Source organism: Diprion similis, chromosome 5 (genome assembly GCF_021155765.1).
Source record: "Diprion similis isolate iyDipSimi1 chromosome 5, iyDipSimi1.1, whole genome shotgun sequence".
Taxonomy (NCBI): domain Eukaryota; kingdom Metazoa; phylum Arthropoda; class Insecta; order Hymenoptera; family Diprionidae; genus Diprion; species Diprion similis.
The window spans coordinates 6,401,721-6,416,911 of NC_060109.1; the positions used below are offsets into that span (position 1 = coordinate 6,401,721).

Sequence of the window (15,191 nt, forward strand, 5' to 3'; positions counted from 1 at the left end):
TTCATATTACATGCAACTCCAATCGGAACAACCACCGCCGAACCGGAGCGCCAGTTATCAAATCCTGCAAACGACACTGCCACCATACAACAACTTATGGACCAGAACCGTCGATTGATGAAATACATGTCCAGACTTCAAACGAATCAAACATCTACACCCGACAGAAATTAATATTTGTTCACTCCTATACTGTGGTCATGTTCTAGCGAATTTTTTTTACCGCTCAATAACTTGTAGCCCCGTGGAGAAAATTGATAAAAACTATATAGTGTTACAATAATTCTTTATTTTAATGTGCAATATAGACATATACTGCTTGGTATTATAAAATCCGAACTATCCTTACACAATCCACAATTCTGCGGTTGATTTGGCCAACTTGATGCATCTTCAGCGCTGCTATAAGTTGAATGACGTATAAATGCCAATCCATCCTCTACCGATATGTCATAAGCATCCGCACATCCTGGACACAACAGCTGTTCATCAGTCGCGTACCCAGCACTCACCAGGCAAACTCTCTTCATTCGTTTCGTAAGCGCACCAATTTCTACCGATCTTACAAGCGCATGTCTGCTGCATCGCTCATCCTCGGACTCATAATCGCTCGTATTTTGTTTCACAATGATAATCCATCTAGCATTTTTTTTGCAACGACGTTCTTATACCGTTCCCCACCGCATTCGCTTCACCCTCGCCATTCAAAAGGTTACCCATGTCAATACATTATTACCATGCAATTATACAACGCTTCGTCACCGCCCGAAAGGCTTCCCCTACCACTGCTCGCCGCAATATGAAATGCTGCACTGCTATCTCGCATCCTCACAGTGTATTACTACAAGTTCGTTGCCTATCACTTCTACGCCGGCAATATATATCAAGGTGAAAATCGATTCTTTCTTCCACCAATTTTTCTGAACGTGCGCCATCAGTGCTATAAACAAGTTATACGTGATCATTCAATCCGACCGCGATCTCTAGGAACTGCATATTTCAAATCAACGTGCAACAACTTGATTGATTTTCCCCAATACTGCCACAAGTGTCACATTTCCCTGCTCACGCAATCTGACGAGCCGGCTCGTTGCGAACCACGCATCCCATCACAGTCATCAGCGATATCCAGATTCAAAGACATCGAGTGGGATCCAATATACTTTTTTTACCAGGATCTCTCCGTAGTCGATGAATATATTTACGTTAGAGCTGCTAATGAGAACTATAGCATAATTGCTAATACTTTGCGCGAAGAGTAGCTGCGAGTTGAATCGTACATTGTATCACGAGTGCTGTTCATATAATTTTCGCAACAGTTTTTTGGAGGCACAATGGCAAACCGGTTCGACGAGTTTCATACCGTAATTGATAAATTAGACATTGCATACCAGCGACTCACTACGGACTCCAATGAAGATCTCGCTTCGCAGTGGAACACTATTAGTCTCAAACTTCTAAAAACCCTCAACGACTTTTACAGAGATCGAACCACCAGTTTTGCCGATATACGGAAGATTCAGACTCTCATTGTTAAATTGACCTCTCAACGTGCTGTGTCAAACCCTTCAATTCGAGGCGGCTCGCACGACGCTCCGGCCATTCAATGGAATGATTTGGAATCTGCGTTCGAGAAGCTTTTGATCACCGGAGTAATCACCAACGTTCGAATCGGCGATCTAAAACTATTCCTCACAGCTGCATACACAGTTATTTTCGAGAAACTCAACACATTGCTTCGCCAGCATCACCATCTGAAAGTCAACACCACGCTATCTGCAACTTTTGTCCTGGATGTGAAATCCGAAACAAAATTCTTCCATACGAAGAACGCCACTCTTCAAACAACCTCGAATCTGGCGGAATGGTACGAAGAGTATGTTGCATCACCTCTACTGGCTCAAATCGAAGAATTTCAGGAGCGCGATAGTGGCTGGGCCTTGATTAGTATACATGACTTATTAGTTAACATTGAAAAGTATGAGCCGTTGGTAGGTTCGATGTGGATAAACTTGCCGAGCGATATTAAGGTTAAAAAAGCCGTGGTTAATGTTCAAAATGCCGATAACGCTTGTTTTGCTTGGGCTTGCGTATCCGCTCGACATCCTGCTGCTTCACACGTGAATCGAGTAACTTACTACCCCCATTACAATCAAGTATTCAATTTCACTGGTATCAAATTCCCTACAAAATTAAATTACATTCCGAAATTTGAGAAACTTGATAATATTTCCGTGAATGTATATATTCTGAAGAAAGGGGGAAGCGGCATCAAGTCGTACCACTACTCATCAGTCGGTATGAAAACCCAAATATCGAACACAACAACTTGCTCATGCTACACGATGAAAACTTTGACGATGAATCCTCCCATGAAAGAACACACTTCTGTTGGATTAAAAATTTATCGCGACGAGTCAATCGTCAATTAAACGCACGTACGGATGCAATCCATGTTTGTAATCGATGTTTACATTTTTTCTACTCCGAAGCAAAATTGCTCGCGCACAGGCTTGGTTGCAGTCCAGATACACCTTGTAAACTCACGCTTCCAGATCAGTTCAACAAGTGGTTACAGTTTGTGAATTACTCGAACAAAATGCAAGTACCATACATAGTTTACGCAGATTTTGAGTGTTTGTTGGAGAAATCCTCACAGTCTTCTGAATCATCGCATACGAAGATATATCAGAAACATGTACCATATAGCGTAGGTTATTATTTTAAATGTAGTCACGATGAGTCGCTATCATATTACAATTCCTATCGAAGTGTCGATTGTCAGAAATGGTTAGCCCATCATTTACATGGAATCGCAGTCAGGGTAGCTGAGTACTTCAATCAAAAGAAACCTATGTATCAATTGTCTGGTCAACAATAGGCTGAATTCGAAAACGCTGAAGTATGTCACATTTGCGAGCTAAAATTTGTGCATCTAAATGATCGCGTGACGGATCATTGTCATGTTAGAGGACTATATCGTGGGCCTGCACATTCAAATTGTAATCTGAATTACAAACTCAATCGCACCGTACCCGTTGTGTTCCACAACTTGAGTGGTTACGATGCGCACTTCATAATCGATGAATTGGCTAATATTAAATCATCCTCGCTCAGTGTTCTACCAATTACTAAAGAAAAGTACATAGCATTCACCCAGACGTTTCACAGCCTCGCCGTAAGACTTCAATTCATCGATTCTTATCGGCGTATGAGTTCGAGTTTAGCCGAACTAAGTTCTTACCTGCGGCACAATGATTTAACGAATTTGAAATGTCAACTCCCCAACGCCACAGATTCGCAATTCAATCTTCTAACCCGCAAAGGGATATTTCCGTATGATTACGTGACCGAAGCTGACCGACTGAACGAACGCTCATTACCCTCGAAAGAATCATTTTATAACGTATTGAACGACCAAAATATTGAAGACGAAGACTATGCTCATGCACAGAACGTTTGGCACAGTTTTAATAGTGATTTGTATCTGAAAATTGACGTAATGCTCCTCCCAGACGTCTTTCAAAATTTCCGCGATAATTGCCTTCGAATATATAAGCTAGATCCAGCACACTACTGTACCTTACCCGGTTTTACTTGGGATTGCATGCTTTTCAACACCAAAATTCAGCTGGAATTGCTAACGGACGTTGATATGCTGCTGTTCATTGGAGGAGGCTTGCGTGGAGGATTGAGTCAATGCTCGAATCGATACAGTAAAGCGAATAATAAATGTATGACAGATTACAATCCGCAGTTGGAAACCAAATCATTGCTCTACTTAGACGTAAATAATTTATATGGTTGGGCGATGTCTCAGTACCTGCATTGTAGAAATTTTGAATGGGTGCATCGAGTACATGATTTTGATTTCATGCACGTTGGCGAAGAGTCTGATGATGGATACATATTGGAGGTAGATTTCGAATATCCCACCAATGTTTACGTATTACATCAAGACTTACCCTTTTGTCCAAATCATCAAAAACCCCCCGGTGGGAAAACTCCGAAACTTTTAGCTACGTTGCAGAACAAGACACGTTATGTTATACATCATCGTAATTTGCAACAGTGTGTGACAAACGGTTTGATATTGCGTAAAATTCATAGAATATTGAAATTCAAACAATCAGCATGGTTAAAGAGTTATATTGATTTGAACACGGCGTTAAGAGCCAAAAGTGCTAACAAATTCGAACAGAATCTGTACAAACTGATGAACAACGCGGTATTTGGTAAAACGATGGAAAATGTTCGTAAATATTCCGACGTCAAGTTAGCGCAAAAATGGCATGGACGTTGCGGTGCCAAAGCACTAATATCGCGACCAAATTTCCACAGTCGAAGTATATTCGATGAAAATTTCGTTGTGATACAGCTGAACAGGCTCGGAGTGATATTTAACAAGCCAATTTACGCCGGAATGGCCATTCTAGTTTTATCCAAAATTTGCGTCTACGACTTTCATTATTTTTTCATGTTACCAAAGTTGAAATCAAATTGTAAGTTAATGTATACCGATACGGATAGTCTTATTTATGAAATAAAATCTTGCGACGTTTATGAATTCATTCGCAACAATATTGACAGATTCGACACCAGCGATTATCCTGCGGATAATATTTATAAAATCCCTCAGGTCAACATAAAAGTTGTAGGACTAATAAAGGATGAGAGAAATGGCGAAATAATGACTGAATTTGTCTAATTGCGATCCAAAATGTATGCGACGCGAATGGATGACAATAAGATCGCGAAGAGAGCAAAAGGTGTGAAAAATAATGTATTGAACAATCGAATAACTTTCGAAAATTATCTCGACTGCCTTAACCAACACGAGAGTATTTCAAAAACGCAGCGAACCATTCGTTCGAATCTGCATAAAGTGTATTCAATTCGACAATTGAAACTTGCTTTAAGCCATCACGATAATAAGTGATATTTACTACCCGATAGTACAAACACGTTACCCTGGGGACATGTAAAAATTACACCATCTGTATAGAAATAATATTTATTTAACAAAAAATATAAACACGATGTGAATAAAACGACTACAATGCATTGTCTTTATTTATCCAAGAATTATGTGATTTATCCAGACCCAACCACTTCCTTTTCTCTTCAAAACTTTCTCCACTAAATATATGTCGGGATATTTCACGGAATGCAGTTCTTGTTCACAGAAATCTCCCTCGATTGGGTTTGACTGCTGATCTATCAGAAGATAAGTTCGCGGATTTGTGTTTTGTACTTTTTGAATCTTAAAAATTTCGGTCGACCAATTTGGTGTGTAACCTTTTGCGAATATCGTCTTGTACTTGCTAACTCTTACGAAATCGCCCACTTTATAATTTGCTGGCTTAACTTGTTTAACGTTGCTGTAGACTGTTGCGAGTAACTGATTTGTATTTTTACGTTTCACTTTTATCGGTGCCATACCCGTGGTACGATGTTTGCTCTTATTGTATTCCGCCACCAACTGTTGTATATTATCAATCCATTTGTATGATCCGTTCAGGCTGAATGATCGCCACATTTTATCCTTGAGTGTGCGATTCCAACGTTCTATCACCGATGCCTTCATAGCGCTGTAGATTGAGTAATGGTTGATGTTGTGCTTTTTTATTAAATTTTTTAATTCGGCATTGAAAAATTCTTTACCGTCGTCCGACTGAAGATTCTTAGGTGAACGGCCGCTTTGAAGAACTTCTTTAAATCCGTCGACAACCGATTGAGCACACTTATTTTTCAGTGCCACAGCCCACGCGAATTTGGATAACACGTCGATGACCGTTAGAATGTAATTGATATTTTGATTTATTTTGACATACTGCCGCATTTCGACCAAATCCGCTTGCCACAAGTCATCAAAGCCTTTCACGATCACTCGTCGGCGCTTAAAGTTACGACGAGCCGGTGCATGCAGCTCTCTGACCAGCTGTATTTTCTCCCCACTCATTCTTCAAAAATAATATTAGCTTCACGTAATTCCTCCACTATTGAGATAATCTCATTCGTGTTAGCCGTGTTACCAGCAGCCTCGGAATGACTCAATAACCACAACCTGTCCACCAACTCGTTTGGATCATCCCAATATGTATACGCTAATCGAGAATTCTTTCGCACGATATGTTTACTGGTGTTGAGACCTTCGCCGAGTGCCGAGCGACTTGGAAATAACTTGCGTATAATGTTCCGATATTTGTAGGATTTATTCCCGCATACTTGACCAGTTTTTAGATAGCCTCTTTTGTGGGCATTTGTCGAATCTATGATGTCGCGATATTTACGAAAATCATCATCCGTGTAAATATCTTCGTCGGGGATTTTCTTAAACATGAGTTCCAATGTACCCGGAGTTGTTTTGAATCGCATGTTTTTAACGTAAAAATGATCTAGCTCAAATTCAATCGTTGAGTCACCAATCATGAAACCAGGGGCCCCATCATTGTTCACAAATCTAATTCCGTTAACCGAATCCATTGTATTTGCCGTATCGCGAATTGAATTCATTATATAATTCTTGGCCAAAGTGCCAAAGTTTTCCTCGAACGCGCGTTCCATGTGCATTGAAGTATCAGGGTCAGCCATCTGCTCCATCAACGCCGACCACGGCGATTCCGTATGAGATTCGGTGACTGGCGTCGTGTAAGCCGTTTCACGCAAGATGGGAATAGTTCGCTCAATCGTAACGTTCGCGTGATCTTTGATATCACTGCTTCCACGTGTATTAGGTGTAGATTTCTCCAGACCCACTCTGCGTTGAAATACTTTCCTGATAAGCGATTGATTCGGTTTTTGTATGCGATATTCTGAGTTTGGAGTCTGTTTGTAATAGTCCCAAGCCATACTATTATCCAATTCATCATCATCATCATCATTTTCAGCAAACACTTCATGCTTTATAGCATCCACTTTGAACTCAGATGCCTTTGCTATAGCAGTCAGCGGCTCAACAATCGGTTTAAAAGTTCTCTCCATCGCTTCGCTGTCGGCTATGCGATCAGTTTTCAATGCTTGATATTTCTTCCTCACCGCATCGCTTGCTTCCACTATATTGCGCTTTAAATCGGTCTCAGATTCCGTTGTCTTCAGCATACTTGAAGATGTTATAGGCACACATTCAGACGTAACACTGTAACCTCAGGCGGGTTACATCACGTTTTTATGATAAATTCATCGAACCCTCTGCGATATCGGCCGGAATTCATAGGACTATCTTTATCAATCGTAAGAAATCCATACTTCGAACGCCAGCAGATGGAGCATAATTTTTCAAATTCAACATACTTCATATTTGTATTCACATGATCATCGAATACATGCCGCAAGTTCTTAGCGTCTTGTTTGAAAAGAATTATGAAGTTTGCATTGTCACCAATCAGATGTTTGGGGATTCTTGTGTATGTTTGACACAGATAGAAACAATCAACTGATTTATGTCGACCCATGCAGAAATATTCCCTAACCACGTCCTGCTTATCACAGGCAATATCGTCGAAAATAAAAATCGTGTTCGGCTTGGATTGCTTTACCGGAATTACGTCACAATTGTTGGAATAGGTAAGATAGGACACACCAGGTACACGATTCAAGACCTTGCGTAAATATTCATATTTTGGCTGTGCCAAAGACTTGGAATATATGTATACATTCTGGAAACGTAATCCGTTGGGATTAATGAGAAGGCTGATAACTACGTTGGTTTTTCCGCAATTCGAAGGTCCGCAAATAATACTTCTTACGGATGTCGGTAATAGTTTACCGTGGCGATTAATTTTTGACACATGTTGCACGTCGTTGTCCAAATTTTTGATTGGTAAAGTGACGGACTGTTTCATAAATTTCATGTTGTTGCATGAGTCTCAGTGGGCGAATACATACTGATCAGTTGTTTTTCGGACGCTTGATAGCACACATGCCCAGAGGACGAGGAATGTTAAATACCGCAATCAATAACTTACCCATTGAGCTACATCTACCGGGTCATCAGTTCTGCGGTCCTGGAACCCGTTTGCAGCAGCGTCTTGCCAGCGGTCAAACGGGAGTGAATTTGTTGGACAAAGCCTGTCGAGAACATGATATTGCCTATGCGAAAAGTAAAGATCTAAAATTTAGACACGAGGCTGATGAAAGGTTGGCTCAGGCAGCGTTGCAACGCAGTCGTGACAAGGAAGCAAAGTGGACAGAACGTGCAGCAGGTTGGGCAGTTAACATAACCATGCTTACTAAAGTCAAACTTGGTATGGGTATTAGAAAACCCTCGATACGTGCTGCTATAATATCCGCGCGTCAAGCGGTGAAAAAGTTTAAACCGACGGACAAAGGGGGCGCGATACGCATAGCGCTCAAAGCAGCGAAACAGGCAATTGGAGGGGATAAGAAGAATGGTAAATTGCCCAGAGTGTTGAAGGTTGCAAAGTACGGTGGTTTTCTACCGCTATTAATACCTATATTCGCGGGCCTATCAGCCGCGGGATCGTTGGCAGGTGGGGCAGCAGGCATTGCTGAAGCGGTGAATGATGCGTCGAGCGCGGCTAAAAAATTGGAAGAAAACGAACGTCACAATGAGACAATGGAGGCTATCGCATTGGGTGGACGTGGTAGGGGACTTCATTCAGCACCTTACAAGAAAGGATGGGGGCTATTCTTGAAATCAACCAACAAGCTAAAAAAAAACTCCAAAACGTGAAACTTCCGTAAGGGGTTACTACAGACCGTGAACTGTGGAAATTTGCCAAAATGATGAAAATATCACATTTCCGGGGTATTTTCATGCGGAACAATTTACCGAAACGAATCGGAGTTCGCGAGAGCGGAATCATAAATTTAGATAGTGATGCGGGAGTGGGGACACATTGGGTGGCTTATAAAAAAATTGGACACAATGTGTATTATTACGAAAGTTTTGGCAATTTACCACCGCCAAACGAAGTTGTGCGATACTTCGGTGGAAGGAATGTTATCTGGTACAATCATGGCAGGCATCAGTCTGACAACGCATCCAATTGCGGAGACTTGTGTTCGAAATTTCTCTCAGCGAAGGAATAATGTCTATAACCTTCACGTTAACGGGTAATACATCGACCCTGAGTGCGAATTACCTTCCACCAATAATTCTAAATCACCGCAAATCGTATTCAATGGGACTGGTCACGTTTTAATCATACAATTCAACACCCAACATTGATGAAACATGCAACAGCTTGGGTTATAATTACAATAATCGAATTACTACACCAATAATTCTAAATCACCGCAAATCGTATTCAATGGGACTGGTCACGTTTTAATCATACAATTCAACACCCAACATTGATGAAACATGCAACAGCTTGGGTTATAATTACAATAATCAAATTACTACACCGACGGGGTCGTATACCATTGAGGATGTAAACAAATATCTGCAAAAACATATGGAATACGTGATTGATGTTTCACAAAATGTTAGCGCTGGTAAAAAGGTGGTCGAAGGACCACACATAATAATTCGAGCCAACAATAATACACTTAAATCGGAAGTTTGGTGTAGATGGGACATTGATTTCTTGGATGGTAACTCGATAGCGTCATTGTTAGGGTTTGATGATGGTGAGATACGTAAAGCAGGGGAATGGCACGAGTCGACAAACCCGATAAAAATATCTAAAGTTAATTCCATTGAAGTGGAGTGTAGCGTAACATATGGCGCATTCAGCAATAGTTCGCAGGCTCACACGATACACGAATTTTCGCCAGACGTTCCGCCAGGTTATAAAATTTCGGAATCGCCCCGGAGCATCATCTACATGCCGGTGAGTGTTCGCGTGATTGACAACATAACGCTGAGTATATCAGTCGATCGTTGCAATTTACGCAACGTTAAGCTGTTTCTGAACAGCGATTCATATCCATATGAGAATCTAAACGTAAGCTGTAAAAATGAACAATTTGCTCTACTGTACGATATGTATGCTAAGTTCCAGAATTCATATTATGGAAATGAGAATAGACCGATTCTGGACATGCAAACATACGTCAAGGATGCGCCAATAATAGTGATAGATTGTTCGCGACAAAATGAATCTATAAAAAGTGCTACAGTTGACATACGAATAGAATTTGAGAGCGAAACGGATATAGAGGATGGCACGGCTGCATATTGTCTCATACTGCACGATCGAATCGTCGAGTACACACCTCTAACGAACGTTGTTCGGAAATTGCTGTAATGGATTGTATGTTCGTGGATGTGCAGGGATTTATCGGCGTTTGGAATAATTTCGTGGTGAAAGAAGTCGCATTTCATGAGAACACAGCAGAGACCATGAGCCATTACATATTTCGAGATCCATACGCCTGGAACCTGTTGTCGAATGAACTGCGGCATCAAGTGAAGTATCTTACGCATAATCATCATGGATTCCGGTGGACAGATGGTTTTACAACTTATGGCAACTTGAGGAGGATTATACGCGATCACCTGGGCAGAACGCCGCTGGTGCTTGTCAAGGGATTGGAAAAAATTCGTTGGTTGGAGGAATATGCGGAAAGTTTGAATGCAGTGGATATGATGGAACTGGGCTGTCCAGCGATTGGAATGTTAAGGAAATCCTACGACAAGAAGATGGATGATTGCAGCTTTCATTCAGGGATTTGTGCGTTTGAAAACGTACAACTCATGAGACTGTGGTACAATGAAAATCAGGATAAGAGTAATTTCGATGAATGAAATAAATGTACACTGATTGTTAAAAAATAAAAAATTGATCATATTTTAATAAAGTTTTTTATTCAATCAATACATTATTATCAATAAGGTTTAAATTTGTTTTTTGAGTGGTTCGGCGTTTGCGTTCTGGTTTGCTGCCGGGGAGTTTGCGGATTCGGGAGATGACTTTCGCAGTCAGGTCACCCAAAAGCTGATATTCGGGAGAGCTTCGGTTGGTTGTGAACTGCATGTTGGACAGAGCGATTCGCCACCAGTCAGTCTTATCAGTTCGTAGAATATCCTTGGTATTGTAGATTTTAATTTGGACGGTTACCTCTCCGTTTCCGACGTCGTTGTTGAGAGAACAGGAATGTGTGTCGGTGAGTAGTTTGATGGATTCGGGAATACCAGTCTTCGGCTCGTTCTCCGGTAATACATCCCATTCGGGTAGCAGTTGACTCAAACCAACGTCTTCGAAAAATGAGTTGTTCGATGCGGTTGTTGGCTCATCGAGTAAGTTTGTCTGTGACAAAAATAATTCATTGGTTAGGATGCGATCAACGCCGGTTCATACACACACACACACGCACGCACACACACACAAGCAGTTCGCCCGCAGAAATCCGCAGATAAAAAATCTCTTTCATCATGTCAGACTTCCATCTGAAAAACAACGTCGGTGTAGTTTCGGCCCAACTCGACTGGACCGGCCTTAGGCGGCTCACCGGCGAGCCTCTGCGAGAACACTTTGCCCAGCAGTGGGCTCGAGTTCGTTGCGGCACAGTTGGTGCCGTCCGAGGAAAAAATGTACCAGGCTACATTTGCCTGCGATGTTTCGTCGTCCAGTGAGTATACACAACGCCTTAAAAATCATCTACCATCAAAATCGCTTACAAAACATCACTTTTGCAGCGCCAACATAGAACTCTTTGACAACAATGTGCTATTCCACATATCGTTCGTGAAACCTGACTCGTTGACGTGTCGAGTTTGTGGAGACAGCTTATTCGAAACAACCCGGCCAACAGAGGGTTGTACCAAGTGCGACGAAGTGATGGTGAAATTAAAACATATTGCCGAAAGTATTCATTTTTACTTTCAATTCAACGTCGGAACACGCCTCCAACACCGCACTCGCACATTCCCCTAAAAATATAATGTCTGCAGTATCATTTCCGGCCTCAAGCTCAGAGGTCATCAACTTCCGCCTCCTAATAGTCGATTACCCCGCCATTAATTTTCCGCTCAATGCAGGTTTATAATCAGTCATTCATATGCTCTGCTTCCGTATGCAAAAGAATTACATTATATGCAGAACGTCCTCACGTGAGTTATTGCCCACAGCCATAATTGTTTCATACTCCCACCACCATTTTCCCCTGTATATATAAACTTCATCATACACCACCCGAAGTCACAATCACTCCGCAAGCTGAACGATCTCCACGCAAGCTGAACAATCTACACGCAATGGCTGAACTGCAAGAATTGGTAAATATACACCGCGCCGCCGGCGTTGATCGCATCCTAACCAATGAATTATTTTTGTCACAGACAAACTTACTCGATGAGCCAACAACCGCATCGAACAACTCATTTTTCGAAGACGTTGGTTTGAGTCAACTGCTACCCGAATGGGATGTATTACCGGAGAACGAGCCGAAGACTGGTATTCCCGAATCCATCAAACTACTCACCGACACACATTCCTGTTCTCTCAACAACGACGTCGGAAACGGAGAGGTAACCGTCCAAATTAAAATCTACAATACCAAGGATATTCTACGAACTGATAAGACTGACTGGTGGCGAATCGCTCTGTCCAACATGCAGTTCACAACCAACCGAAGCTCTCCCGAATATCAGCTTTTGGGTGACCTGACTGCGAAAGTCATCTCCCGAATCCGCAAACTCCCCGGCAGCAAACCAGAACGCAAACGCCGAACCACTCAAAAAACAAATTTAAACCTTATTGATAATAATGTATTGATTGAATAAAAAACTTTATTAAAATATGATCAATTTTTTATTTTTTAACAATCAGTGTACATTTATTTCATTCATCGAAATTACTCTTATCCTGATTTTCATTGTACCACAGTCTCATGAGTTGTACGTTTTCAAACGCACAAATCCCTGAATGAAAGCTGCAATCATCCATCTTCTTGTCGTAGGATTTCCTTAACATTCCAATCGCTGGACAGCCCAGTTCCATCATATCCACTGCATTCAAACTTTCCGCATATTCCTCCAACCAACGAATTTTTTCCAATCCCTTGACAAGCACCAGCGGCGTTCTGCCCAGGTGATCGCGTATAATCCTCCTCAAGTTGCCATAAGTTGTAAAACCATCTGTCCACCGGAATCCATGATGATTATGCGTAAGATACTTCACTTGATGCCGCAGTTCATTCGACAACAGGTTCCAGGCGTATGGATCTCGAAATATGTAATGGCTCATGGTCTCTGCTGTGTTCTCATGAAATGCGACTTCTTTCACCACGAAATTATTCCAAACGCCGATAAATCCCTGCACATCCACGAACATACAATCCATTACAGCAATTTCCGAACAACGTTCGTTAGAGGTGTGTACTCGACGATTCGATCGTGCAGTATGAGACAATATGCAGCCGTGCCATCCTCTATATCCGTTTCGCTCTCAAATTCTATTCGTATGTCAACTGTAGCACTTTTTATAGATTCATTTTGTCGCGAACAATCTATCACTATTATTGGCGCATCCTTGACGTATGTTTGCATGTCCAGAATCGGTCTATTCTCATTTCCATAATATGAATTCTGGAACTTAGCATACATATCGTACAGTAGAGCAAATTGTTCATTTTTACAGCTTACGTTTAGATTCTCATATGGATATGAATCGCTGTTCAGAAACAGCTTAACGTTGCGTAAATTGCAACGATCGACTGATATACTCAGCGTTATGTTGTCAATCACGCGAACACTCACCGGCATGTAGATGATGCTCCGGGGCGATTCCGAAATTTTATAACCTGGCGGAACGTCTGGCGAAAATTCGTGTATCGTGTGAGCCTGCGAACTATTGCTGAATGCGCCATATGTTACGCTACACTCCACTTCAATGGAATTAACTTTAGATATTTTTATCGGGTTTGTCGACTCGTGCCATTCCCCTGCTTTACGTATCTCACCATCATCAAACCCTAACAATGACGCTATCGAGTTACCATCCAAGAAATCAATGTCCCATCTACACCAAACTTCCGATTTAAGTGTATTATTGTTGGCTCGAATTATTATGTGTGGTCCTTCGACCACCTTTTTACCAGCGCTAACATTTTGTGAAACATCAATCACGTATTCCATATGTTTTTGCAGATATTTGTTTACATCCTCAATGGTATACGACCCCGTCGGTGTAGTAATTTGATTATTGTAATTATAACCCAAGCTGTTGCATGTTTCATCAATGTTGGGTGTTGAATTGTATGATTAAAACGTGACCAGTCCCATTGAATACGATTTGCGGTGATTTAGAATTATTGGTGTAGTAATTCGATTATTGTAATTATAACCCAAGCTGTTGCATGTTTCATCAATGTTGGGTGTTGAATTGTATGATTAAAACGTGACCAGTCCCATTGAATACGATTTGCGGTGATTTAGAATTATTGGTGGAAGGTAATTCGCACTCAGGGTCGATGTATTACCCGTTAACGTGAAGGTTATAGACATTATTCCTTCGCTGAGAGAAATTTCGAACACAAGTCTCCGCAATTGGATGCGTTGTCAGACTGATGCCTGCCATGATTGTACCAGATAACATTCCTTCCACCGAAGTATCGCACAACTTCGTTTGGCGGTGGTAAATTGCCAAAACTTTCGTAATAATACACATTGTGTCCAATTTTTTTATAAGCCACCCAATGTGTCCCCACTCCCGCATCACTATCTAAATTTATGATTCCGCTCTCGCGAACTCCGATTCGTTTCGGTAAATTGTTCCGCATGAAAATACCCCGGAAATGTGATATTTTCATCATTTTGGCAAATTTCCACAGTTCACGGTCTGTAGTAACCCCTTACGGAAGTTTCACGTTTTGGAGTTTTTTTTTAGCTTGTTGGTTGATTTCAAGAATAGCCCCCATCCTTTCTTGTAAGGTGCTGAATGAAGTCCCCTACCACGTCCACCCAATGCGATAGCCTCCATTGTCTCATTGTGACGTTCGTTTTCTTCCAATTTTTTAGCCGCGCTCGACGCATCATTCACCGCTTCAGCAATGCCTGCTGCCCCACCTGCCAACGATCCCGCGGCTGATAGGCCCGCGAATATAGGTATTAATAGCGGTAGAAAACCACCGTACTTTGCAACCTTCAACACTCTGGGCAATTTACCATTCTTCTTATCCCCTCCAATTGCCTGTTTCGCTGCTTTGAGCGCTATGCGTATCGCGCCCCCTTTGTCCGTCGGTTTAAACTTTTTCACCGCTTGACGCGCGGATATTATAGC

The 15,191-nt window shown here is 41.6% G+C and overlaps 1 protein-coding gene across 1 annotated transcript; it reads left to right on the top strand.

Annotated features, from left to right (window-relative positions):
* The first annotated feature begins 1,334 nt into the window (after nt 1–1,334).
* LOC124406243 lies at nt 1,335–4,708 on the top strand. Its single transcript, XM_046881596.1, has 4 exons — nt 1,335–2,172; nt 2,256–2,438; nt 2,493–2,710; nt 2,882–4,708. Exons 1-4 carry the CDS (start codon nt 1,335–1,337, stop codon nt 4,706–4,708), a joined length of 3,066 nt encoding a protein of 1,021 aa, XP_046737552.1.
* Nucleotides 4,709–15,191: the final 10,483 nt, after the last annotated feature.

Coding starts and splice junctions, on each gene's coding strand:
- LOC124406243 (XM_046881596.1), top strand. CDS start 1,335: ATGGCAAACCGGTTCGACGAGTTTCATACCGTAATTGATAAATTAGAC. Junction 2,439..2,492: donor CAATCGTCAATTAAACGCAC/GTACGGATGCAA, acceptor TCTACTCCGAAG/CAAAATTGCTCGCGCACAGG. Junction 2,711..2,881: donor AGAAACATGTACCATATAGC/GTAGGTTATTAT, acceptor GGTCAACAATAG/GCTGAATTCGAAAACGCTGA.